The sequence below is a fragment of the Sitodiplosis mosellana genome, unplaced genomic scaffold (genome assembly GCF_009176505.1).
Source record: "Sitodiplosis mosellana isolate CC-2019 unplaced genomic scaffold, AAFC_SMos_1.0 Smas_scaffold_1, whole genome shotgun sequence".
NCBI lineage: Eukaryota > Metazoa > Arthropoda > Insecta > Diptera > Cecidomyiidae > Sitodiplosis > Sitodiplosis mosellana.
In genome coordinates, this window is record NW_022595244.1 from 1760679 (window position 1) to 1786310 (window position 25632).

A 25632-nucleotide genomic window follows, 5' to 3' on the forward strand; every position below is an offset into this window, starting at 1 on the left:
GCTTCCACTCAATTGAGTGTATATATGACAGTTCGTATCGTATCGTGTCGTATCGTATCGCATGCTGTCACAACAAAATGCGGTTAAGTTAGACACAACAAACAGGCAAAACAATACAAGACTGAAAGAGAAACAAGCCATAAATTTAACGGTAAAACGAAACCGAGTCGGAATTTTGTGAGTTTGGTGCAGCGAGGAAAAAAAATCGAATTCAATATGTCGGACGAGCCGAGTAGTAAACGACGCAAAATGGACAACAAGAAATACTACAAAAATCAGAACAAGCCCAAGAATTTCTTGGAGCCGGGCATTCGCGGCTTTTTGGCAACATGCAATTTTCGTGAAAAGGATTGCGTTCGCGAATGCTACAATTTGCTGAACGAGTACGCTGATCAACAAGAACGCGACGCGGCCATTGAAAGTGAAAAACCACAGCCGAAAAATGTGATGAACGACAGCGGTACTGTCGGCGAAGACGAAGAAGAAGAAGAAGACATTTCGTCGATGTTGGAAAAGGAAATCCAAACGATCACCACCGACAAAAAGTTCGATCGCCATCGTTTTCAACAGGTTGAAACCAAGATTTCGAATTGCATTTTCATCAAAACAACGATCAAAGACCACAGTGAACTTGGTATACGCTTGGTGCGTGACATTGCTGAAACGAAGAATCAAAAGACACGCTACCTACAGCGTATTTGGCCAGTTGATGCAGGTAATGTTGGACACAGAACAAGAACAAAGTCGATTAAATATTTTTGCGATAGTAATTTTTTTGTCTCATTTTTCTCGTTATTTCAGTTTGCAAGGCAAACATTGGTGACATCATCACATCTGCCAGCAGATTGTTTGACAAAGTTTTCCTGAACACCGAGCCCACAACATTTTCGGTGATGGTCAACAAGCGACACAACAATACATTCGATCGTATGAAAACAATTCAAGAAATTGCCGAATTGATCGGTTTCAAGAGCCCAGCACACAAGGTTGACTTGAAAAATCCGAAAATCACGGTCGCCATTGAAATCATCAAAGGTTTGTGCTGCATCAGTCTGTTGCCTGATTACCAAAAATTGAAGAAGTACAACGTGTTCGAGCTGACGCAAACGAAGGAAGAAAAACCGGCTGACGACGCAAAGACGGGCGAAACACCAGCCGATGAGGAAAAGAATGATGATAAGTCGGCTGACGAGCCAGAGAAAGACGGAAAATCAACTGTTGAGCCAATTGAAGGGAAACAAGTGGCCGATGAGCCAAAAAAGGATGTTGTTTCGGCGCATGAATCAAAACCCAACGAAAGTGGTGACATGAGCCCAGACGAAGCAACCGCACCCGAAGCCAACGGCGAGCAATAATCGAAATACACTTTCTTCCTAATGGTTAGGCTACCATTTTGATTTAGCTTATTTCATAAGAATAAAAGATTTATTTCTACGTCTTTTTTACTTCAAAACCAAATCGAAATCGAGATTTGAATAAAACAATTTATTTCCATAATAAAAAGAACCGATTTCAATTTATTTTCCTTGCCATTGTACCGTTTGATAGCACAATTCATCCGTTTTCTTGTCTAGATAAGCAAAAGTGCAGAATTTTTTGACACTAACACTGAGCCGTGTTCGTGTGATGAAGGTTGGTATTGACATGGATTTAGCCTCATCTTCAGTGAGTATATGGATGATATGTGAAGCATGGAAATGAAATGGTTCTCCGGGATAGACAAGAAAATCACCGCCAAATGTGGCACCAAACGTTATCCAATGGCCTTTCTCCCATAGATCACAGAAAACACGATAATTGGCTGGTTCAACATTGGGCACTCTTTTGATTTCTTCGAAATCTTTTGGGAAAAGAACGTTTCAAATAAATGTATGGCTTATAATGGTTTTGGAAGCAGTAATACTCTTACCAATATCGAATGGTTCTTGAGTCGGCACTTGAATGTGTACAATATTCGGAGCTTCATTGATCGCCCGTGTTCGAACTTCTTCAAGGATTGTCTCTTCGGTCACCTCGTTTGGATCGCCACCAGTTTTGGCCACTTTTTTCCGTTTTCCCGCTAAAATCTTATCCATCTTCATTGTGGCATCTTCGATTCGTCGCGCCAAATACGCTCCTTGACCGTTTTTAAGGCAACCCTGTCCAAATTCCTCATATTGCTTTTCAAATTCTTCATTTGGCACATCGGCAAAGCTCTTTTTGCATAGTTGAACGATGCCCTTATCGATTAGCAACTGAGTTTCGTACGGTGAGTATATTGCCGGTAAACCTAAAATTGAGACATTTTCATAAGCTTGAATCGTGCAAAGAAAGTCTTGTGTACAAAAAATGTCTTCAATGCTCACCATTGAAGTTAGAATTTCGAGGCCAACGCACAGTGCTGCCAATTAATCGGCCGATGATTCGGTGTTCCACACGAATGGTCATGTAATCTAATGGGAAGAGAAACATTTTTGTGAGTGAAATGCAAGTGATGAAATTTCAAATATTCTGCATTTACCATCAGCATTGAAACAAAATGCCGTTTCACCAATCAAACTCAATTGTATTGGACTCGTGGCCATACTCGGAAATTGTTCTATTTTCAACTTGTAAATTAACAATTTTTGATATTGTTTTGACATCAGTTTAGCATGTTTGAAATGGCAAAACATAACCTCAATGCGGTGTATACCAAAATACGTACGATTTTGACATTCGAAACTGGATTACGATTTTGTCCGACAATCATCATGTCATACACACACACACACGCACGCACACCATGACATCGGTGCAAATCGGCATGATCGCCATGTTGAAAATGAAAGAATTGATTTTGTGTGAAATATCAACGCTTAGTAGCTCTCGGTTAGTACACACTCAGCGGTATACATCGATAGCATTGTCGTCGGCATTTCATTCACTGCATTCAGAAGCGAGAGCTATTTAGCAATAGAAAATTTTACACGAGAGTCATCGAGCAGCTCGAAAAAAATCCTTTTATTCGATATTCAATTGTATCGCGCGACGATTACAGATTACATTTGCTATCGATTTTCAATTTCGTTAAAACCGACTTGCATAAAAAATCTAAGGTAAGCATCAAATTCAAGGTTAACCCAAGTCGAATAAAACTAAAGTACAAACGAAAGAAAAGTTTTTTTTTTACAAAAAAGTGAATTTAAAAATAGTCGAAATGTAAAAACCAGTAAAACCAAAAGTAATAAAAAATTAAACGATAAAAGAAAAAAATTGTCGCCAGAAATACAGACAGACAGCACACTCCAATTTGAGTTGCGTTAGTTTGTTGTATCAAACGGAGAAGCGAACGACCGAAACAAAGATGGACGATTGTAAAGAAGAAATGAGTAGAAAAAAATTTTCTTTTGGTCGAGCAGCGTACGCGTCACGAGAAAGTATTCATTAAAATCGATCGATCCGAATGTGAATAAAAACTGCGTTTTACGCGAGAGTTCAGTTGTTCTAAAGTAAAATTGTTGGGTTAGTAAAAACCCATGTCAAAAAAGTTGTGAAATTAGTACGGAATGTGTATTTGTTAAAAGACAATTCATAGTTTGATTCAAGCGCAAAAAAAAGCGAAACAAATGGACCTCAAGTTTATACACAGCATACAACATTTTTGCATTGCTGTTGTTGTTATTGTTGTTGGTTTGAAAAGTACAGGCGGAGACGACACACACACACACACACACACTGAGAGAGTTCACGCAAAAACAGACAGTATACCATTTTTTGTGTTAAAATTTGTGCATTTTGATTAAGTTAATTATTTTTAACCCCCTTTTTTATGACGAATTTTTCTTCATTCCCAACAAGCGATCATTTCCAACCGATGAAGTAAACGAAAAACAAGATAAAATGGTTTTTCACTATGGCATTTCTCTTGGCCCAAAGCAGTAATGCCAAAGCCAATTGATTGCCTCATTTACTTGTGTCGCATCAAACACACACGCACACAAAATGTTATTTAAAACCAAAAAAAAATCAACAAACCCAATAAGTAACAAAATTTAAACGATATTTTCAGCATGTGCTGCCCCATATGAACTCATTGAGAAAAAAAAACGTTGAGAAAGTTTCATACAAACATACAAACATCCAAAAAATACGCGTTGTTTGTATGGCATTTAAACAGAAACAACAGAAAAATAAATTGATTGAAAAAAGTCAAACAGTTACATAAACAAGTGCCTTTCAGTTGATGTATATTAATGTTCTAGTTGGTTCCGAAATTAATGTTTGTTACATTTGTTGTCGAGTCAAGTCAAGTCAAGTCAAATCAAGTCGAGTCGAGTCAAATGTTTTATCGAAACGTTGTTCCACTCTCTATATAGTTCAGTAAAGTCAAAGTTTCAAATCAATTTTTTTTAACTAATTGCAAATAATCAAGTATATAATTAAGATGGTGAAAATTCTACTTCAAATTATAAATTATGTCGCAAAGGTAAGACACGGATTGATTCCATTAAAAAAAATCAATCAAACAAAAACAAATAATTGATAGTAATCAAACAGCTGCCAGAGTGTTTTTTCTAACAGAAATCGGATACAAATGATTTCTGTTAGCCGTTTTCGTCATCGTTTTCCCACTCATCCCTTTCCGTTCGATAAATAGGTATCACGCACAATCGAATACCGACGAAAATGGTGTATTATTTATTATGTTTGGTTCAATCTTGACCATAACCGGCCTTGATGCCTCACCAAATGTCTCAGAACGTCCATAGTTTTATTCGAAAGCAATGCGTTTTCTCTTCATTTTTCGTATCATTCCACATTATTGTTCAAAGCACCATTTTTGTCGGTATGGTGAGTATATCCTACCTATCAAAATGGACAGACAAAAAAAGGAAAATCGTTCAATTTCCATCATTGAATTTGTTCACAGGCGTTTAACGAATACCTTTTTTTACGTTGCAAACAGAAACACATCTACAATTGATTTTCATTTTAATTTCGTGTCCATTTCTAAACAAATTCTTTCACCCAATTGCAGACATCGAAGAAATGGATAGCGAAGACTCGCGACCCGGTTCGTCTGCGTCGAACTCATCTTCTTCATCAGTTGAATCGAATGAGAATGCTGGAAATGGTTCAGTGTCATCGTCGCGTAAGTCTCGATCCAAATCGATAAATTCCAATTCCAGTTCGGCATCATCGAGCCGTAATAATTCGCCCGAATCGCAAAATGCAGTGTTGAAAGAGCCACAATCGCCCGTTCAGGATTATGAACAAGATAATCAGGATTCACAGTCGCGTTCAGTGTCACGTGCATCGAATCGTTCGGATCTATCGAATAATTCAAGCGAAGGTAGAGCGAACGGATCTCGACGAGACAGTCGCTCGTCGGAACGTGATAATCAGGCTTATTCGCGCGATCAATCGGTTTCACCGACACGTGGTAGTGGTTCACGCAATTCAAGTGTATCAAGTGTACCGGTCAATACCGAACAGTCGAGAAACGATGCGATCAATATTAGCCACGAAGATTTGAGCGATGTGAGCGATTTGGAAAGCGCTGCCGCTTCACCCATCAACAATGACAAAGCTGATGTAAGCCCACAACTAAATTGCTTTTTTCCATGGGCATTTTTAATTCATGCAAATTGATTAATACAGGATAACGAAGATGAACCAGACAAAGGACCAGCCATCGTGGATCTTCGACAGAAAATCAACGAAAAGAAAAACCAACAGAAAGCGCTGGAGGATAGGCAAAGCGATCAAAATAACAAACAGAGCCCATCGATTGTGGATGAGCTCAATGATATTATGGACAAAAAGCACGACGAAGATGCTTTGGATTTTGAAGCTGAAGATGGTGAATGTGCTGACGAGAAGGAGGAAAAGCCATCGGAGACAAAAGAGCCGGAAAACAAATCGAAGAAAGACTCAGACGGCGAAATCGAGGTAAGAAATTGGCCAAAAAGCGACAGTTCAATCATGGAGTCTCAAGATTATGGTTTTAATTTGATATTTTTGCCTTAATTTTAGGAAGGAGAAGAGTTGGAAGAAGGTGAAGTGAGCGATGAAGATGAAAAACGTCCCGAGGAAACGGAACCAAAGCCAGTGTGTCGATTCTACACACGTGGACAATGTACGTGGGGCATGAGCTGTCGCTTCCTGCATCCTGGTGTGACCGACAAAGGCAATTACACAATGTTCGATATGATACGACCAGTTCCAGTGAATGCGCACGCTCCACCATATGGACCTGGTGGTGTCGTTTCATCTTATCATCATGATTTTCGCAATGAACGACCATCGATGCATTCAATGCACCTGGCCAATGCACCACCACAAGTACGCCCAATCGCTGAACCCGTCGTGGAAAGTGCATGGGAACGTGGACTACGCACAGCAAAAGAGATGATGCGAAAAGCAAACAAGCGCAAGGAACAAGACATGGATTTCGAAGATAAGAAAATGAATTTATCGGCATCGCAAGATGAACTCGAAAAGGACAATTATTACATTCGTGAGCGATCACCAGAACCATCTCCGCCACCACCATACAGCGGTCGGCCAATGGGTATGCATCATCCGCCTAAAGGAAATTACAGTCCACCGCAAAAGTTTGGTGGTCCAATGGCACGTGGCCCTGCTCCCGTTCCATACGAAGACGATCCATACAATCGTTCAATGAGATACAGAGAACTGCCAGCACATCGAATGCCCCAGTACGAAGATGAAATAATGGCGGGAAAACGACGTGTTCGACCAACGCGCGAAGTGATCGTTCAACGTGCCGAACCAGTGGGTCGTGGTGATGAATGGAACGATCCATGGATGCGATCGAAATCACCTGGGCGCGATCGTGAAAAGCGACAGAAACGCGAAAGACGAAGCTACAGCTCCAATTCTTCATACAGTACTTCAAGGTAATTTTTAATCAAATCGATGCTCAATGGGAAAAAAACAGAATATTCTTCTAAACACCACAGTTTTGTTACCGTTATTAACTTTCGAATTCTCTTTTTGCATCAACAGTAACAGTTCGTCTCAGTCTGGTACCAGTTCAAATTCCAGTCGATCACCATCGCCAAACCGACGTCGACGATACAGCAGCACACGTACGAGCGGTCACAAATCGCCAGCTCGTGGTCGTCATGTGAAGAATCGATCACCAACACCAGAAGTTCACAAAAGACGACATTCACCAGGTGAGCACACGCTTAAGTTACCCCATTTCTTGTTTAAATTAGCTATTGAAATACTAACTCATTCGATGACTAATCCATAACATTGTTAATCATTTATCAAGTTCAAATGCATCAAAATGTAAACAAAGAGCCTCATTTCGACGCTAAAAAAGACTTACGCAATCATCCTACTTTAAGCAAAAGAGCTAATCCAAATATAGGTATTTTACTGTTGCTATTCTGTTTTCTGTTCGTTTCCTATTTTTGCTTTCAACATTTTCTTATTGCTTCATTAGCTATATTTTTGCTGTTCATTAGTGTGTACTTTTGAGCCATTAACTTTGCTTTGACATTAATTTATTTGTGTATGTTCTTAACTTTTGTTTAATTTGAATCATCTGTTTGAAACATCGGCATTTTTTATATTGATTATTGTTTGATTTCACAGTTGTTAGGCGCTCACCACCTAAAAAACGTCAAACCACACCTCCAAGCGTGGAAAAACGTGTCACTCGTTCTCCAGTAAACAAACGAAAAAGGGTAAGCACCTTTTTTCTCGCCAGACATTGAAATCGTCAGTGTGATATTCTAATTATTTTGAATGTTTATTTTACCATCAGACATCACCACCACCGCCGCCACCACGAAAACCAATCTCGTTTTCCATCGCTTCAACCAATAATCTTCGGAAGAAGAAACGCTCAAGTTCATCTGGTTCAGGTGAGAAATAAAATGAATTTTCATTGGTGAAATGAAACCGTTTGAACATTTCAATTTCCTATTTCTAATTCTAAAATTGATAATCGCTAATTAATGCAAAAATTCTTCAATTCCAGAAAATTCATCGGATTCGAGTGCATCAGACTCTGGTTCATCGGAATCATCGAGCTCAAGCGAATCATCATCACGGAATGGACACAAACCTCGTTCACGCGATAAAGTGATCAGTGAACGGAAATTGGCTAGTAAAAAGGGTACGATAAAATGCACATTAATACCTAAATTCCTTACTAATCTTTGACTCGTCTTGACTAGTAGAAGCAGCCGCCAAGAAACGTTCGCCACCCGCACAATCCGGATCTGGTAAAGGTGGTGCAGATGCCGCTTCAAATAATTCAAGTAAATCAAATTCCTCGTCGTCCGGCGCAAATGCAAAGAAATCAACACGCCGAGAGGAGCTATTGAAACAGCTGCGAGCCGTCGAAGACGCGATTGCGCGAAAGCGTTCCAAATTATCTTGAACTGATGTCAGTGTACTACTCCACACAAATAGATTTATATTGTTTTAGTATTTAAGAAAGTTTACAAACAGTCAAAGAAGAAAAAAAAATCAACATAGCAACAGAATGACCATTTCCGTATCGATTATTACAAAGAAGAAGAAGAAGAAGAAATATTGAAGGTGAAAGAAAGTGGGCAGATGCAAAACGATTGCATTTGCCGTGAATTTAGGAAAACAGTGGAAACAAACAACTTAATTGTAAATTGAATTAAATTGAAATGACAGCGAAAAGTATTATATTTGCTTGAATTTGTTTTTATCATATTCTTATTTTCTGAGGTTACATTCTCTCTGACACCAAAACCATTACACACACACACACACACACACACACACACACACGCACACACACACATCAATCGTTTTCTCATGGAACGGAACAGCTCTATTGATTTTTCTTGACTTTAATTTTTGTATACAATTTATTCATACATCAGCTACCAATAAATTTGTTCACTATTCATTATCAAGCTAAAACCGGTTTGTTACTTTTTTTCATTGACAAGAATCTGAACGGAATAGAATGTGTATGATGATGGATAGAGCATGAAGGTAAGTGTCTTAAGCCAATTATTTCATAATGTTTCTTAAGTTTCATACGATCAATAACGCAACGTGAACACAGCAACATGCAAATAGCTTTCTTCGTAAACTCAGAGATGGGCCAAAAAGATACGGTTATTTCATTCGGTTTATTTTCTGAAATGAACAATTGCTATATTTATACTGTTCGAATGCAATAATTTCTTAGATAAGGCGATTTACAGTCGCAATAATTGAAGAGACAATCCATAGCTATACTTATAGCGTGGTTGTTAATTACTTAAACTATAATCCCAAGCTTATACAAAAAACAACCGAGTCACTTGCTTTTACGATAAAAGATGCAATATCATCATCACACTTCATCGATTCGTAGTGTCGTATCTAAATGGAGAAGTACACCAGCCTCAGACAACAAACACAATTCGATTACCTCTCTGTTCATTTACAAAACACAGTTTACTAACACCCCACTTCAGGTCATTTGCAAGACAATTGCTGATGAGAGAAAACAAAGAGAATGTTCCTTTTTATTTCAACACTTAATTGGAACTGTAAGCGCTTTTTTCCAGAGGTTGGTTGCAGAAATTTATTTATATAAATTTCAAATATCAAATAAATTTATCCGATAGTTTTCATGCGCTGTGTTGTTCTAACGCATTTGCAGTGCATAAACGAGACATCGGCTGTTGTATTGGCAGCCAGCTATTCATCGCTGGAATCAGATTTTTGATTTATTCATTTACCGTTATTTGTCAACAATTCTGCCACTGCGCACATAGTATATTTAGTCCATAAGAAATGTAAAATATTCGCCATTCAGTTTTACATTGCCAATACATTAGTTGTATGTAGAGATTTTCGTTTTGTTTATTAAAAAAAACCATATTTTCTTGACCAAATCCACAGAAAACTAGTCGTATTACAAAATTATCCAAAAGTGCAGTGAAAAAATCAATAATGCTTCTTTGTCCAACAGTAAACTGTTCTACTCCTCATCCGCATACGAACCTTTAAATTATAAAGTCCAATCGATAAAGAAATACTTGAAATGCGGCTGTTGTATTTCATGCTCCGCACATTGTATCGATTTCAGTCGCTATTCGTGTCGCGTCCACGGCAAACGTACTTTCAACGTCATTCAGCGTAATGAAACGTATGAATTGAATTACACGGGACTTTGTCACGATTTTTGAGTGGGGGAATTCGAAACAATCGTTTGATCGGTATGAAAAACTGAAATATATGTTTAAAATAGTCGAAAGTAATCCATTTCGCGCTATTGATTGAGATATGTTTTCAATTTTGCCACTTGTTTGATTTGTGTGTGTGCGACAGGTGCTAGTGAATGTACGTTTATCAAAAAGTTTTGATTAACAAAGTGTGCTCCATTCAATTTTATCGATTGTTGATAATAAAATTCTTCTCAAATTGGCTTAGCAACAATCAGCTGACGCTATTTTATTTGAAATGCATGTTATTAAACTGTTATAAAATGGTGTAAACTTTAGTTACGATGACGCCAACTGATTTGTTTGATTACATTATGATGCGCACCTGACTTCGGTTCAAAATATCTGCTATTCATCTGAATACACTTCAATTGAGAGGTCATTTTATGTAATTTTCTGATTGAGATTTTAATCATTCCAAAAAAAAATTCAAAACTTGTTTTTCCTTAAATGTATTTTTTTATCAGAGCTCATAGCTCATTCAAGCACCGGTTCGGACATAGAAATATTTACCTAGATGTTCTATACTGTATAAATATGCAAAGCATAGGCGCATACGGACGACCGTGGGACGGACGTATCACCAGAGCCATCGTTGTTTGCTGTATACTGTATTCATACACATACGCGTGCGTCTCACAATGCACGATCGCCCGTTGATACGTTTTTCGCACGGTCGTCCGTAAGCGTCTATGCTTTGCATATTTATCTTGCATATTTCTATATCCGAACCGATGCTCGAGCTCATTCATGGAAAATTTCATCATGGAAAAATAATTCGAAACTGATTGTTGGATATTTTAACAAGAAAAACATATTTGTGGCGAAATATAAATTGTGATAAAATAGAGTTCTATGAATTTTTTTTCGTCAGAAAAATAATCATCGACACCAGTTACACTTTCCAGAGAAATGAAATTTCAAAATTTTATTCAAAAGTGAGCATCTAGGGGCTTCACGCGATTTTGCAGAACGCAAATAACTCTGAAAAAATAAAAATAATAGTGAATCAAACCTTCAACCGAAAATTTGAACCACTTTTGAAGGTTTTTGGTGGATAACGATGAATATTGGAACATTTTTTGACGATACAATCTGCACAAATTTACTGGTATGCACGTCAATCTCAAATATCTATGTATATTTAATAATATTCATTAGACTGTAATGACAAAAAATGTTCCAATATTCACCGTTATCTACCAAAATCAATCAAATTTACGGTTGAAGGATTGATTCACTATTAATTTTATTTTTCATTCGTATACACGTAAATTTGACATATCTACGTATATTCAGTAATATTAATTTGTCGTTAACGATGAATATTGTTGAATATACATGGATATTTCGGATTTACATGCATACCATTGAATTTCTAAGTTATTACTTGATGCGTGCGGATATGAAAGATGAAAAAAATGATTTTTCCCCCTAGGTGAGCATTGCAAATTCATTGAACTCCGATGAACGACAAACGTAATGTTTTTTTTTTTCAAAATAAAGTTTTATTTTTCACTAGTAGAAAAAAGTTACGCTGTAGTTATTTGGACAGTGGTCTGACTAGGTTGAAATTGAACCGTTGTGACGAAAAAAAATCCCTTAGAATATTTTAGTTTTAAAATGCATTATAATTTCTTTGTCGCGAGTTCTCATTTCATTCACATATTTTCGGTTTATTGAGAGGAATTTAAAAACAGAAAATTTTGATAAGCCGGCAAAACTCTCGTGTGATGTACGTCACAATGGTGATTAAACAGAAAATAAAATTCTGCACATTTGCGCCGAGTCATTTTGACTCTTCAAAATTCGGATATCATGTTTATGCGTATTCATAGTTCCTAACTTATTTGTCAATGGTTTTTTGGTAATTGGAAATAATTCAAGTGTAAAGTAAATAAAGTGATTTCAAAATATAATGTAAACGTAAAAATGTTTCCGATAGCAAACTAGTTCAAATATGTGATTTTGAAAAAAAATTGAAAAATCTCAAACTTGAATCCAAGCGGATTTAACCCTCTAATGCATACAACCGCCTTTAGACGGGCAACATTTGAACGCCTGTATAACGTGAACCGTACGTTGGATCACATTGCTTCAAAAGGGATTTTTGTTCTTCAAGGTGTCCTCTATAATTTTGTTCTTTGCACTATTCGTCTCTATCAAGCGGTTGTCGTGTTGTAAACAAGAATGTGCGCAAAAACAAAAATTTGACAAAATAAATTATTCCCTTCTCAAATTAGACACCTTTTTGACACTTTTAAACAATGGATTTGATTGTTCTCTGATTTATGTCAATCGCATTTCCTGAATATTTTTTTAATTATATATGGCCAAAAATCAACCAAGTACCAGTACTCCCAGCCCCGGGGAAAAATTAATGCATTAGAGGGTTAATATCGAATGAAGAAAAAAAGGAATATTGAAATGATTTCTTCTTTCAAAAACTTCCATTTGATGACGATATGCAAGATTTTTCATGCAAGTCATGGTTGTTTTTATTTTTTAATGATCACGATCATTTATTATACATGTAAATGTACCGGCTATGAACCATTTGTGATAGTATAGTGCTGTGCGATAGTCATAGGTATAGAGATTGTGTTTAGCCAAAAGTTTACATTAGTCAATGTGCCACCTTTGCAACATACGTAACACAATACACGCTACGTCTTACATCGAAAATATGATGAATTGTTTGTTTAGCGTTTTTCTATCTCACTTTTTCTCATACATTGCGTACCTCATTATTTTGCTCAATTTGATCCAATGGTGCGCGAGTCTCTTCGATTTCTACGCATATGTGAACACGGAGATAAAAATAAATTATACTCACACACCAGCGCACATATGATTCGTACACATGTGTGTAGAAACAAATACAAATCGAGTGATGGTTTTCGGATGTTTGCGTGTATGTAACACAAACACCAGCAAAATAAATCATTATTCAAAGCATATCCAATTATATATTCAATAAAAGAAGTGCGATGTATCTGAACGTATATCAGTTTTGAGTTTGTCGGCGAACGTGCCGCTTGAGCTGACTGAAAAATGATACGATTATCTCATAAAGGCATTATAATACAAATTATACAATACAAGGTTTTTTATCTCTTCTACAGAGACTTGAAATCGTCATTGCAACAAGTGAAAACTGATTCGAATAAAATAATCAACGAAAAAATGACCCAAATACATTTCTGTGATAAATTTTAGCTTACCGTGCTTAGTTTTAGTGAGTAATGTGAAATTGGATAGTGGAATTTGCATTAACGTGAGCCGAACTATTCTAAAAATACGAACTAGACCTACGTTTCGTCGTCTAATTTTGGACAAAAACAAAATAAAAAGTGGGGAATTCACAGATTTCAAGCAGTAATAATAATAGTGAATGTGATCGAATTTTGAAAAAATAATAAATCTTTAAAACGAATTTGATAGTTAGTGCACAATAAATTGACTTGTGAAAATGGAGTCAACGCAACGAAAACTACCGCCAAATCCGCGTGAGAAGACGAATTTTCTATCTGTGTGTTTGTTCGCATGGACCATTCCATTGTTCAAAAAAGGCTATCGCAAAGTATTACAATTGGATGACATCTTTCAGCCGTTGAAAGATGATCGATCTGAATTGCTGGGTGACCGTTTGGAAGTGTAAGCAATTCTTTCTAGAAATTATAGAAAAAAACGTGACGTTTTATATGATATTGTGAAATTATTTTGTGCAATTAAACCGTTGTATTTCGACACAGCTCTCAATGACAAAATCCAAATCGTGATTAGATAAAAAAAAGGGAAATATAATAAATCTGAATGAGTGTTTGCAACAATGAAATACAACTCAAGGGATTCGGTGTGCCTCGTCGATAACAATGACTTTTCATTTTTTCTCAAATGACTTCGAAATTACAATGACTCGAACATCACACTGTCCTTGTTATCCGAAGTTTGTGGATGACAGAAAAAAAGAAAGTAGTTATCTAGAGATTTTACATTTTCAAGTGATAAACGCTTTGATTCGAATTCCATCATGAATCTCGTGCTCTTTGTTTCATAATGCGACCTAAATCTCGGTTATCTAGAGTCTATTCACGAAAATGATATCGTCTCGTGCAAACACAGAGATTTCTTCTACTTAGGAGAGAAGTACAAAACACAGTAGATCAAATTCCCTATGAAACACGGTAGAAAATCTGAAATATTGAGAAATTATTGATCGAAAAATGTGCGACACCAAAACATGAACATTTTTCAATTCAAAAACAATACTTCCTCATTCTACCACAAGTGTTGATTCCATTGACGCCTTTCAATTTTTTCTAAATGACAATAAACAGACACTATCCCAATGTACTATTCAATTTAAATGAATGCGATTGAATGATTTGTTGCTGCTGGAACAAATTGATTTAATTGCAAAGCACATTTAAATCAATTGTTATGATCGTTGAGTAAATGTGTGGTTTGCTTTGTCATTCATTCCCATAGAAATTGGAAAAAGCAACAAGCTAAATCGAAGCGACCGTCTCTGATAAAGGCATTGATTGCTACACTTTGGAGAGAATATGCACTTCTTAGTTTTGTCTGTACATTCAACGATATTGTATTGCGTTTGGGTCAGCCATTACTACTTGGGCAGCTGCTGCTTTATTTTCGGTAAGAAAACATATACACAATTCGTTTTTAATTATTCTTAGAATCCATGAATGATTTCATAACGTTTCGTTGTTGTTTAATATACAGTAAAGATTCAACGATGACATATGAGGATGCTCTAATGTACGCATGTGGAATTGTAATTTTAAACGCGCTCAATACCATATTGGTGAATCAATTTGTTATGATTGCCTTCCACAATGGCATGAAAGTTCGGGTGGCCGTATGCAGTTTGATTTATCGAAAAGTATGCTAATGTTGAAATTATCACAATTTATCATCTTTTTAATCGTGTGCGATTTTCTAAAATTGTTCATAGGCGTTGCGGTTGTCGCAAACCGCTCTAGGTGAAACAGCGCCCGGTAAAGTCGTAAATTTATTGTCAAATGATGTGAACCGTTTTGATTGGGTGACAGTTTTTTTGAATTCAATGTGGACAGCGCCTTTGCTAACTCTAATCGTTGGAGCTTTGCTGTGGGCCGAAATTGGCTATGCCGGAATGATCGGCATCGTAATCGTGTTCATTGTTGTGCCAATTCAAAGTGAGTAACGGTAAAAAGTGAACAAACATGTAAATGAAAATGTAAATTTTTATTTATGTTCAGGTTACACCGGTAAATTATCATCGATATACCGTTTGCAAACGGCTCTACGTACTGATGAACGTGTTCGATTCATGGACGAGGTTATATCCGGTGTTCAAGTGATAAAGGTATTCAATTTATTTTATTATCTACGTTAAATGAACAGATAATCAGGCTGTGAATGTTTGTCTAAATGAAGATGTACGCGTGGGAAAAACCATTCACCAAATTGATCAACTATGCACGTCAAATGGAATTGAAAATTGTGCGGAAAAGTTCATATGTTCGAGCATTGTACATGACGTTCATGCTGTTCACAACCAGGATGGCCATTTTTTGTACAATGTTAGCGATTACAGTGCTCTATGGATCCCATGAAATCACTGCCGCCAAAGTGTTTGTAATCTCGTCATACTTCGGAATCATTGCACACACAATGTCACAAATGTTTGTTAGAGGCGTTGCTGAAATTGCCGAGGTACTTGTGGCGCTGAAACGATTACAGAATTTCTTAGAATTGGACGAGAAGAAAACGCAAAGCATTTGTGCGGAGAAAAACGGACGTAATGGACATGTTGGCGAAAAAGTCGAAGTAAGTGCCAAGTCTCTACTGGAAACAATTTTGTTTTCTTTAAATTTTATTCATTTGGAATCGAATAAATTGCATTATTTACTGGGCAATTTCTTTACAGTTCGAAAAAATCTTTGAAGTTGAAGCTGATCATGTGGCCCCGAATAATGTGTCTGTATCGATTAAAAATGGCACTGCCAGTTGGACAATGCCAGCAGTTGCGAACCCATTACAAAAAGGAACTTCAAAACTGCATAAAGTCGCCCCACAAGCTAGTGATCTAGCGCCATGGAAACCGCCCACTCTTACCAATATAAACGTCGATTTTCCAGAAGGAAAACTCATTGGGATAATCGGTCAAGTTGGTGCCGGAAAAAGTTCATTTTTGCAGGCATTATTACGGGAATTGCCTTTAGAGACCGGTTCGATTAGTATAAACGGATCCATTTCATATGCAAGCCAAGAGCCATGGGTATTTGCTGGATCAGTTCGACAGAATATTCTGTTCGGACAGGATTATGATCGTGATCGATACGATGCCGTTATTAAAACATGTGCCCTGGTCAAGGATTTTGAGCAATTTGAAAATGGAGATCGAACAATTGTGGGAGATAGGGGAGCAAGTCTTAGTGGTGGTCAAAAAGCTCGTTTGAAGTAAGAATTTTTTGAATTTGATAACCTGATAAAAATGTATAAACATTTTAATTGAATTTTTGTATTTTTTTAGTTTGGCACGCTCTTGTTATCGAAAAGCCGACATTTACTTGATGGATGATCCTCTAAGTGCTGTTGACGCCCACGTCGGAACTCATATTTTCAACAAGTGTATTGGACCAAAAGGACGCCTAGCAAGATTAAATGCCACTCGAATTTTGGTTACACATCAAGTGCATTTCCTCAAAGAAGCCGATTGGCTCGTCATTTTAAAAGATGTAAATATTCTGAGATATTATTCGTATAGTACAGAACGAAATTTGATCCAAACCCATTATGCTATTCAACAGGGACAAATCGAAGTGCAAGGGACGCCAGCTGATTTAGCTAAGAGTGGTGTTGATTTCGCTAAGCTTGTTGGAACAAATGAAACTGATATTGAGGAAAATCCCGACAAATTCGGACGCCAAATGTCGCGGAAATCATCAACACGGTCAGCTTCATCAAGTTCATTGAATGGCAGCACAGATGGTTCTGAAATTGATGAAGAAGAAGATGAAGGGCAAACCCAAGGTTTCGAACTAGAAGCGAGTTCAAAAGGCAAAGTGCACGGATCGATTGCTGGCAATTATTTCAAAGCCGGTGCACATTGGTCAATTTTGTTTTTGTTGGGCATTTCGTTTTTAATTGTACAATTCCTGGCTAGTGCTGCTGATTATTGGGTGGCAATTTGGTAAGTATGCGACAAAGAACACTTTGCTTGGAATTTTTCAAAGATTCCCGTTCAAATAATGTGAAAATTTGAAATTGTAGGACAAGACAAGAAGAAATGCGTGTCTATCAACGAGAGCATAACTCAACACAATCGAATGAATTTGATGTTTCTGACAACACAGTCACCACTCCTCCAGATACTGCAGATCTATCATATACTTTGACCACCGAAATTTGTATCTACGTGCATGGCGCTATAATGGCAGCCTTGTTCTTGTTCGCCATCACCAGATCGATCAGTTTCTATTCAATATGTGTACGAGCTTCACAAAATCTTCATAATGCAATGTTCAACGGTCTCATTTCAACTACGATGCGATTCTTCGATACAAATCCATCGGGGCGAATCTTGAATCGATTTTCCAAAGACATTGGGTGAGTGCTGAGTTATGGTAGCTCATTTTGTGCTTGAACCAAATTGTTTATTTGAATTCCGTTACAGTGCAACCGATGAATTTCTGCCAAAAGCAATGCTTGACGCCACGCAGGTGATCCTGGCAATGTTTGGTTCAATAATCGTTGCGGCTACAGTCAACATATACTTCCTGGTTCCGGTATTTGTCATGGGATTCGTGTTCATATTTATTCGAAAGATTTATTTAAAAACATCGAAAAATATCAAACGATTGGAGGGAATTGGTAAGTAAAGACATAGAGCATGGTTAGAGCATTTTTCCATTGTATGTAATGTATTCGGTAATTTTTCATCAAATGTTCCAAATCAATATATTGTTTGTTTTCCCTTTTTCCAGCTAAATCTCCAGTATTTACCCACTTGGCTGCTACTCTATCCGGACTGTCCACAGTTCGAGCGTATAATGCCGAACAGATTCTCAAACAGGAATTTGATAATCATCAAAACACGCACTCGGCTTGCTGGTACATGTTTGCGGCTACAAGCTCCGCCTTCGGCCTGAGCTTGGATTTCATGTGTTTGATCTTCATTTCATGCATTATATTCTATTACATGCTGTATGATACAAATATATCAGGCGCTGAGATTGGTTTGGCTATTACACAAGCCATGTCATTGACGGGCATGATGCAATGGGGTACGTTTGATAGTTCAATGAACTTGTTATTAAGCAAAACAAATGAATGTGAATGAGTTCTCTTAAATATAATTTCTGAATTCAACAGGTATTCGTCAAAGTGCCGAAATTAGCAATCAATTGATGTCCGTTGAACGTGTGCTTGAGTATCGTGACTTGGAACCGGAGAAACAGCCAAAGAAACCACGTCAAATTGCTGATGATTTTCCATCGAGAGGATATATCGAATTTAGAAATGTATTCTACAGATATTTTGCCGAGGCTGAACCAGTCTTGAGGGGCTTATCATTTGTGATTAATCCGAGAGAAAAAATCGGTATCGTTGGAAGAACTGGCGCTGGCAAAAGTTCATTGATCGGTGCCATTTTCCGTTTGGCGTGCATTGAAGGTGAAGTTCTTATCGATGATGTCGACACTTCCACACTCCTTTTGAAAGATTTACGCAAACGAGTCGCAATCATTCCACAAGATCCAGTTCTATTCTCGGGCACTTTGAGAAGGTATTAAAACTTATCACATTTTTTCGTACTGTTGAACATTAATCACGTTTTATTATGCATTTCCAGAAATTTGGATCCATTTGAAGAGTATCCAGACGATGACATTTGGAGTGCTCTAGAGAAGGTTGAGTTGAAAGACGTTGCATCAGGTCCGTTGGGCTTGCACTCGGCAGTGATGGCGCACGGTTCCAATTATTCGGTTGGTCAACGTCAGCTTCTCTGCTTGGCTCGGGCCATTTTACGGAAAAATCGCATTCTTGTATTGGATGAAGCTACAGCGAACGTCGATCCACAGTAAGTCGAAGGATTTAATTGAAATATATGTTCTAATTTGTAATATCCCACATTCAAACCACATTTATCTATCCTCCACAGAACGGATCTATTGATTCAACAAACGATTCGCGAGAAATTCGCCGAATGCACGGTTTTGACGGTTGCCCATCGATTGCACACAATTATTGATTCAGATCGAGTATTAGTTATGGACACGGGATACGCAGCTGAATTTGATGAGCCACACAAATTATTACAAAATCAAACGGGTATTTTCTACGGTATGGTTAAAGCACTCGGACCACAAGAGTTCAATCGTTTATCGAAGGTGGCACGAGAAAAATTTTATCAAGTACGCAGCACTGATATCGAAGAGATTCGCCTCTGAAAATAATGACGAGGCCGAAAAAAGCTGACAATACGCTTCAAGCCCGCACAAAACGTTCCTCCAGCTTTAATCATTGGAATAGAAATAAATATTCATCTAAATCCATATTTTCATTCCGCTGCATCGAGATCATCATGATTTTTTTTTCACGATCTGTTTTTTAGATAGAAGAGTAGATAATTCAGGAAATTGTGTTACCAAATACTTATTTACATGTTATGAGAACTATTTTAATAAATATGCAAGTAAAAAAGGATTATCAATATCAAGATATTGATGAAAAAAGAAAAAAAAGATCAAATTGTTTCAATGCAACGCACACAGAACAACACGATTATAATCAAGAAAGTAGACTCTCTGCAGCGCCGTCGATTAGTGACGGCGAAATCATCTGTAAATAGCTGGAAGTGATTTCGACAAATTGCGAAATACTGCATAATAACACCGATTAGTACTGAATTTTGTCGTCATAGATCGACGGCGCTGCAGAATGTCTTGACACCAATTTTCTATGAGATGATAAGCGTGTGCACAGAACTACTTACGACCATTTTCTTTCTCTTCTTTATATAGTGATGACGGTTCTATACCATCATTTTCAAACTTTGCAATCAAAATGGAACCTTTAATCTATTCCGATTGTCGTTCTTACTGGTGGGCATGGTAGTCTAGATGGGATAAATTACACCACAAATTGGCTCGGTAGTACAGTTAGGGATCCCACACTTCGTGTGAAACTTTTTTCAATATGATGATTTTGCTGATGTGAAGAGTGTTAATGTGATCGACATTCATAAGATAAGCTTGAATAAGCTATCGAATTACATCACCGGTGATTGTCACGTTGTTATAAACTTCTGCTTTGGACGCAATGATGTTTTGCTAGAACAATTGCTTAAATTGGATCCAGTCCCATCTCATCTGCTATACGGCTAAGAGTTTCGTGAACCTCTAATCTATACAGATTGAAAGACCATATCTGTTTATTTCTTCCGCGCTGGAATTCTAAGTCATTCCACCAAAATCGTTCGGAATAATTTTTTTCGTACATAAGACCATATTGGAGTGAAAGAGAGAGATTCCACTAATTTTCTGGATACCACCGGAATTATTCCGATAACTATCACTGTTCCTTGAAAATCTTAATAATTCCGGTGGGATCCAGAAAATTAGTGGAATCTCTCTCTTTCACTCCAATATAGTCAGTCTTACGTACAAAAAAAACAATTCCGCACGATTTTGGTGGAATGTCTTAGAATTCCAGCCCCGTTGAGAATTTGTTTCGATTTTCGGTTTAAAAATGTTGTTTGGTCTTCTTTGCGGAATGCATTGGTCTGACATAGAAATTGTTTTTGCTTTCAAGTAGATAAAATTTAAAAGCAATATAAAATACTAATGAATGATCAACAAAATTCGCATTGTTTCCACTGAACAATATACATTCCAAAACGTATAAACATTGTTTTATTGTAACGTCGTGTTGGATTTTTATGAAAATAAAAATATGCTGCATTCCAACTATTTGTTAATCGTTTTTTTTATTGTTTGGGGAATTCCAATGAGAAAATTAACTTCCGAGAATATGACTATATAAGAAGCCTGTCTTACGCATTTGCAATCAACAGTATTTCTTTTGTCACCATACGAAATCGTGAAAAATGTTCAAGTTTCTTGTAAAGTTTTGTGTTTGCGTTTCGATAGCGTGCCATTCTGCTTTCATCTTGCCAAACATCAATAGTTTTGATGTCCAAGATGTCATCAAAAGTAAATTTGATGTGAATTTGAACCAATTGCGGAAAGATTATCTTGACAAAATCAACGAACTTAAGGAAGAAGCTACTAATTGTACGATTAGTGGCACTCATTTTAACATCACCGAAAAAATTGAGGTAACTATTTCAAATGCAAGGAAAAATCTCTATTAGATTTTTATTTTTCAAATTCAAGAACATAAAATTTATTTCATTTTCAAATATTTTTCAACTTTTTTCTTGAAATGTTTTGTTTGAACACAGAATCTGAACAAAGCGTTCCACAACCAAGCTAAAGAAATGAAAGATTTGCACAAACAATCTGTGGGAATGTTCGACCGGCGCTTTCACATAAAATGTGTCGATTGTATCACCGACTATTTCGAAGAAATGTTCGCTAATTTTTGTGGCTCCATGGATGATTCGGAAGATCAAGGTAAAAAGCAAACTTTTCATCAAAGTAGTTTATTTTCGATGGAGTCAAACTTATTCAAATATTTTAAATAATGGAAGTACGATTAATGCATGGAACATGATCAATAATATTGATTTACAGATACAAGTGCTACAACATTGGCGCCACCGAAAGGAACATCGCTGCATCCGACTGTACCATCGGAAGCATCGCATCATTCGAACTCAACCAATTCGAGTCAAGCACCAGTTGTTTCTGATATTCCAAATGAATTTCACCCAACGGCTAACGTCACCATACCATTACGCCCATGAACTCTAACCCAAATCATTGAATGTCCATTCTTCTTTCTATTCACTTCAATACTTTATTCTGCACACACAAAAGCCAATAAATAATTTTCCTGGGAAAAACCCAAAATGTAGTTCATTGAATTTCTCGAAAATAAAAACAAATTTTATGTTTTTACACTGAAAATGCACATTTGCTTGAAAAATGAATGCGATTACGTTATGATAGTGTTCAATATATTCTGGAACAATACGCAAAATGGTCATAAATTCTGCGAATGAACAATGAACAAAAGGCTATTAAAAAGAATTTAGGTCATTTGATTTGGTTTAAAAGAATTCGAAAATGCGTTCGACGGAATAGAATCAACCAAATCGTTGACTAGTTTGTAAATCCAAAAGCTGCAAGTGAATACAATTGTGATGTCTAAAGCAATGTTCTATTGTACACGGTTTATTTGCATTCTGTTGTTGGTCAATTCGCTTCAGATGAATTGTTATCCGATCGATCAGAATGGAGAAAGTGATTCAAGTGCAAGCAAAATAAGTTTCTTGAAAGAATCCGTTCAACTTCCGTCTGGAGTAAGCGACAAAGACCTGATAAGTATTCGAAGCACACTGAAAAATTTCGAAAGCCAAATGTATCAACTGAAAGAAGAAGCTGTGGACTGTACCGTACTGTTTTGTTCAGGCATTAATAATCAATTGAAGGTAATTCAAAAATTATTGGTAGCAAATGCGCACATTAATAGTCTAAATTTTTGTAATTTTTCAGCAAACGAAAGATAATTTTGATAAGGAACTGAATAATCTCAAATTACGGACAAATTTTTCAGAGAGACTTCCTACTAATAAAAATCGCTTATTTTTTAATCGAGTATTTCAAATCTTTAAAGACTATGCTCTGCAAATCAGTTTCAATTTCAATGGTAATTACTAAAGCTTGAGAGGATTTTATTGGAGAATTCAAAACTTTTGAATTTGTTTTTTTAATTTTAGTGGGACCAGTGACAACACCAACACCACCACCAACAGAAACAACAAAATCACCACCAACTGGAGCAACAAAACCACCATCAACAACTGAAGAAACAAAACCACCATCACCAACTGAAGAAACAAGACCACCATCACCAACAGAAGCAACAACAACACCACCACCACCACCAGAAGCAACAACAACAGACATGGGGTCGGGTAAATAAAAACAGGACACAAATCAACGAGTAAATGGTTGAATTTTAGTTGTATGCTTTATGCTGCTCCTTTCTATCACAGGAATGAAAATAAATTCCATATAAAAAATATCATTGTGTATCCAAAGAGATAAATTAATTCAAATTCTGCATAGAGAAAACAGAGATGGTTCTTACGTAACGAAATGTAAAACTCCAACATATGATGAGTTTTTCACAGCAAACGTTTATTTCATTTGAAAACTAGACAACGTATTCAAATTGGTGTACAATTTGACATATAGTTAAAGTCAATATGAAAGAAAAATGTTTGTTGCGAAAAACTCATCACTATTTGGAATTTGACATTTTGTTTCATTAAAACTATCTCAGTTAATTTTTTGTATTATTTTTTATTGTAAATCTTACAGCACATTTTGAATTTCTTGAATAAATTTAATGAAGATTTTTTTTTTGTTTCATTTAATAACATTGTTACAAGACATTTTCTGTGCCAATTATTGCAGTTTTGGTTGGGTTAGTTGCAACAAAACGTTCAATTCATAAGTAATTATTAAAATATACCCGCCAATGTGAGCATATCTTTGAATCATTTTTTCCGTCGATTGTTCATATTTAAAACAATGAAAAAAGATTCTGAAGATGTATTTATACATCTTCTCAAATAAAATATACGTTAAATCTGAAGCGAATTCCTATTTTGACACTGAAATTGTTCAAATTCAAAATAAAAATAAAATTTTATTAAAAGTATATGCTTCTCCACGTTAAATACATCTAAATCATCCATTTATAACGAAGCCGTGTTGATTCTATAAAAGTTAGATATATACTGGAACTTAAATGTTCTACAATGGTTTTCATTGAATATTTTTTCGTGATTTGGAAATCCAATTGGGAAAAATATGAACAACAGTTATTATTAGTTTCTTGAAGTGTATTCAACTACGCAAATATTTTTCTTTTCTTTGCAATATTTCATGATTTGTTATCGCTGAGAATTTAGTTCAAACATCGTTGAACCATTTGCGCAAATTGTCCTTGGAGAAAGTTTTGCATTGTATGCATTACATAGTATGCAATTCATGGCAAATAACGAAATTTGAACATCAAATGGGTGCATAATTTTACACGTTGGGCTTACATTTTACGAAATCCAAACTTATCGCATAGCAATGCAACAATATTGGCGGAAATGTTGGGAAAATGGCCTAATTCAAATTCAACCTAAAGCCATGCGTACATTTGTATATGATATTTCGCACGCAATATATCACCACAAAATTCCAATGGACTGTGACATATTGATTCATTCACTCCAAAAGCTTATGTTACGATTGAACAATGCACAAATGACAGTTACAAAGAAAGTTGGCCTGAAATTGTTCGGTTTAAAAAAAGGTGAAAATGCGTTTGACGGAATAGAATAATTCAAATCGTTGACTGTAGGAAGTTCTTTAATCAATCATTGTAAGCAAATAAAATCGCCATGACTAGAATACTGATTCATTGTGTGCGGTTCCTCTTTGTGTTTTTGTTGACCAGTTCACTCAAGATGAATTGTTATCCGATTGATCGTGGTTAAAAAGGTGATTTGAATGTGAGTAGAGTAAGTTTTTTGAAAGAGTCCGTTCAATTTCTACCTGAAGTCAGTGACGAAGACATGATCAGTATTCGTAATACACTAAAAAAATACGAACATCAAATATCTTAACTAGAAGATGATGCCAGATATTGTAATATCGCGAAACGATTCAACTGTTTAACCATTTCTATTGGTGAGATTGAGAGTAGTGTATGTTTTTTTTCGGATTTATATTTTCAAAAATTCGAGTAGGGTAATGGTTTGTAAGTTGACCACCCCATAGTATTTCGTATTTCTGACGGTAGAAACGTCAGAGTTTGAACTATCAACGTCATTAAAACAGCAGACTTCAATTTTAGTGTGGTTTACGAGTGAAAAGACGCATCGTGTATTAGTCATACGAACACCGTATATTTCCTTGGATAAAATGATTAAACTTCGTTTCATGGTGATGCTGTACAATAAGCAGAGCTCGATTAAGTTTTCTCTTTAATGCTAACAATTATGTACTCCTGATACTCTTCGTCGAAAGAACTGGGTAGCGGACATAAGTTCCCAAACGGACCAGTCCGTGGTCCGTGGTCCGTCGGTCCGCGGACCGACATTAAGTTTCCACGGACCGACGGACCGGACTCACGGACCGACGGACCGGACTCACAGACCGACGGACCGGACTCACAGACCGACGGACCGGATTCACGGACCGACGGACCGGACTCACGGACCGACGGACCG

General features: G+C 36.7%; 6 protein-coding genes across 18 annotated transcripts; 5 read left to right on the forward strand and 1 right to left on the reverse strand.

Annotated features, from left to right (window-relative positions):
- The first annotated feature begins 25 nt into the window (after positions 1-25).
- On the forward strand, positions 26-1503 carry LOC129571071 (THUMP domain-containing protein 1 homolog). Its single transcript, XM_055450844.1, has 2 exons — positions 26-715; positions 802-1503. Exons 1-2 carry the CDS (start codon positions 217-219, stop codon positions 1353-1355), a joined length of 1053 nt encoding a protein of 350 aa, XP_055306819.1. The 5' UTR covers positions 26-216; the 3' UTR covers positions 1356-1503.
- Positions 1388-2624, reverse strand: LOC129571093 (tRNA-splicing endonuclease subunit Sen34). The gene is made up of 4 exons (XM_055450862.1): positions 2501-2624; positions 2346-2432; positions 1910-2269; positions 1388-1840 (listed from the first exon to the last, which is right to left on the reverse strand). Exons 1-4 carry the CDS (start codon positions 2622-2624, stop codon positions 1518-1520), a joined length of 894 nt encoding a protein of 297 aa, XP_055306837.1. The 3' UTR covers positions 1388-1517.
- A 175-nt stretch (positions 2625-2799) lies between these two features.
- On the forward strand, positions 2800-8904 carry LOC129571010 (zinc finger CCCH domain-containing protein 18). Of its 11 annotated transcripts, none has more exons than XM_055450753.1 (11): positions 2839-3077; positions 4031-4447; positions 5000-5556; positions 5623-5913; positions 5998-6884; positions 6994-7166; positions 7268-7366; positions 7594-7685; positions 7766-7865; positions 7982-8119; positions 8181-8904. In XM_055450753.1, exons 3-11 carry the CDS (start codon positions 5011-5013, stop codon positions 8384-8386), a joined length of 2532 nt encoding a protein of 843 aa, XP_055306728.1. In that variant the 5' UTR covers positions 2839-3077; positions 4031-4447; positions 5000-5010; the 3' UTR covers positions 8387-8904. The 11 variants fall into 11 exon arrangements, with proteins under 11 accessions (XP_055306764.1, XP_055306783.1, XP_055306739.1 ...); XM_055450778.1 differs by having other exon boundaries at positions 8184-8904; XM_055450764.1 differs by lacking the exon at positions 4031-4447 and having other exon boundaries at positions 2802-3077; positions 8184-8904.
- Positions 8905-9337: 433 nt separating this feature from the next.
- On the forward strand, positions 9338-21179 carry LOC129570989 (ATP-binding cassette sub-family C member 4-like). Of its 3 annotated transcripts, none has more exons than XM_055450736.1 (16): positions 9338-9544; positions 13328-13859; positions 14694-14861; positions 14949-15108; positions 15181-15403; positions 15467-15573; positions 15645-16037; positions 16138-16670; positions 16744-16948; positions 17021-17403; positions 17484-17819; positions 17887-18083; positions 18197-18496; positions 18585-18996; positions 19063-19290; positions 19372-19954. In XM_055450736.1, the coding sequence occupies exons 2-16, from the start codon at positions 13675-13677 to the stop codon at positions 19658-19660; spliced, it is 4119 nt and encodes a 1372-aa protein (XP_055306711.1). In that variant the 5' UTR covers positions 9338-9544; positions 13328-13674; the 3' UTR covers positions 19661-19954. The 3 variants fall into 3 exon arrangements, with proteins under 3 accessions (XP_055306711.1, XP_055306705.1, XP_055306698.1); XM_055450730.1 differs by lacking the exon at positions 9338-9544 and adding an exon at positions 10015-10196 and having other exon boundaries at positions 19372-19953; XM_055450723.1 differs by lacking the exon at positions 9338-9544 and having other exon boundaries at positions 12832-13859; positions 19372-21179.
- A 119-nt stretch (positions 21180-21298) lies between these two features.
- LOC129571115 (uncharacterized) lies at positions 21299-22228 on the forward strand. The gene is made up of 3 exons (XM_055450881.1): positions 21299-21549; positions 21676-21847; positions 21968-22228. Exons 1-3 carry the CDS (start codon positions 21319-21321, stop codon positions 22138-22140), a joined length of 576 nt encoding a protein of 191 aa, XP_055306856.1. The 5' UTR covers positions 21299-21318; the 3' UTR covers positions 22141-22228.
- Positions 22229-22492: 264 nt separating this feature from the next.
- On the forward strand, positions 22493-23676 carry LOC129571124 (probable inactive serine/threonine-protein kinase DDB_G0280131). The gene is made up of 3 exons (XM_055450890.1): positions 22493-22827; positions 22892-23045; positions 23116-23676. Exons 1-3 carry the CDS (start codon positions 22540-22542, stop codon positions 23319-23321), a joined length of 648 nt encoding a protein of 215 aa, XP_055306865.1. The 5' UTR covers positions 22493-22539; the 3' UTR covers positions 23322-23676.
- The last annotated feature ends 1956 nt before the right edge of the window (positions 23677-25632 follow it).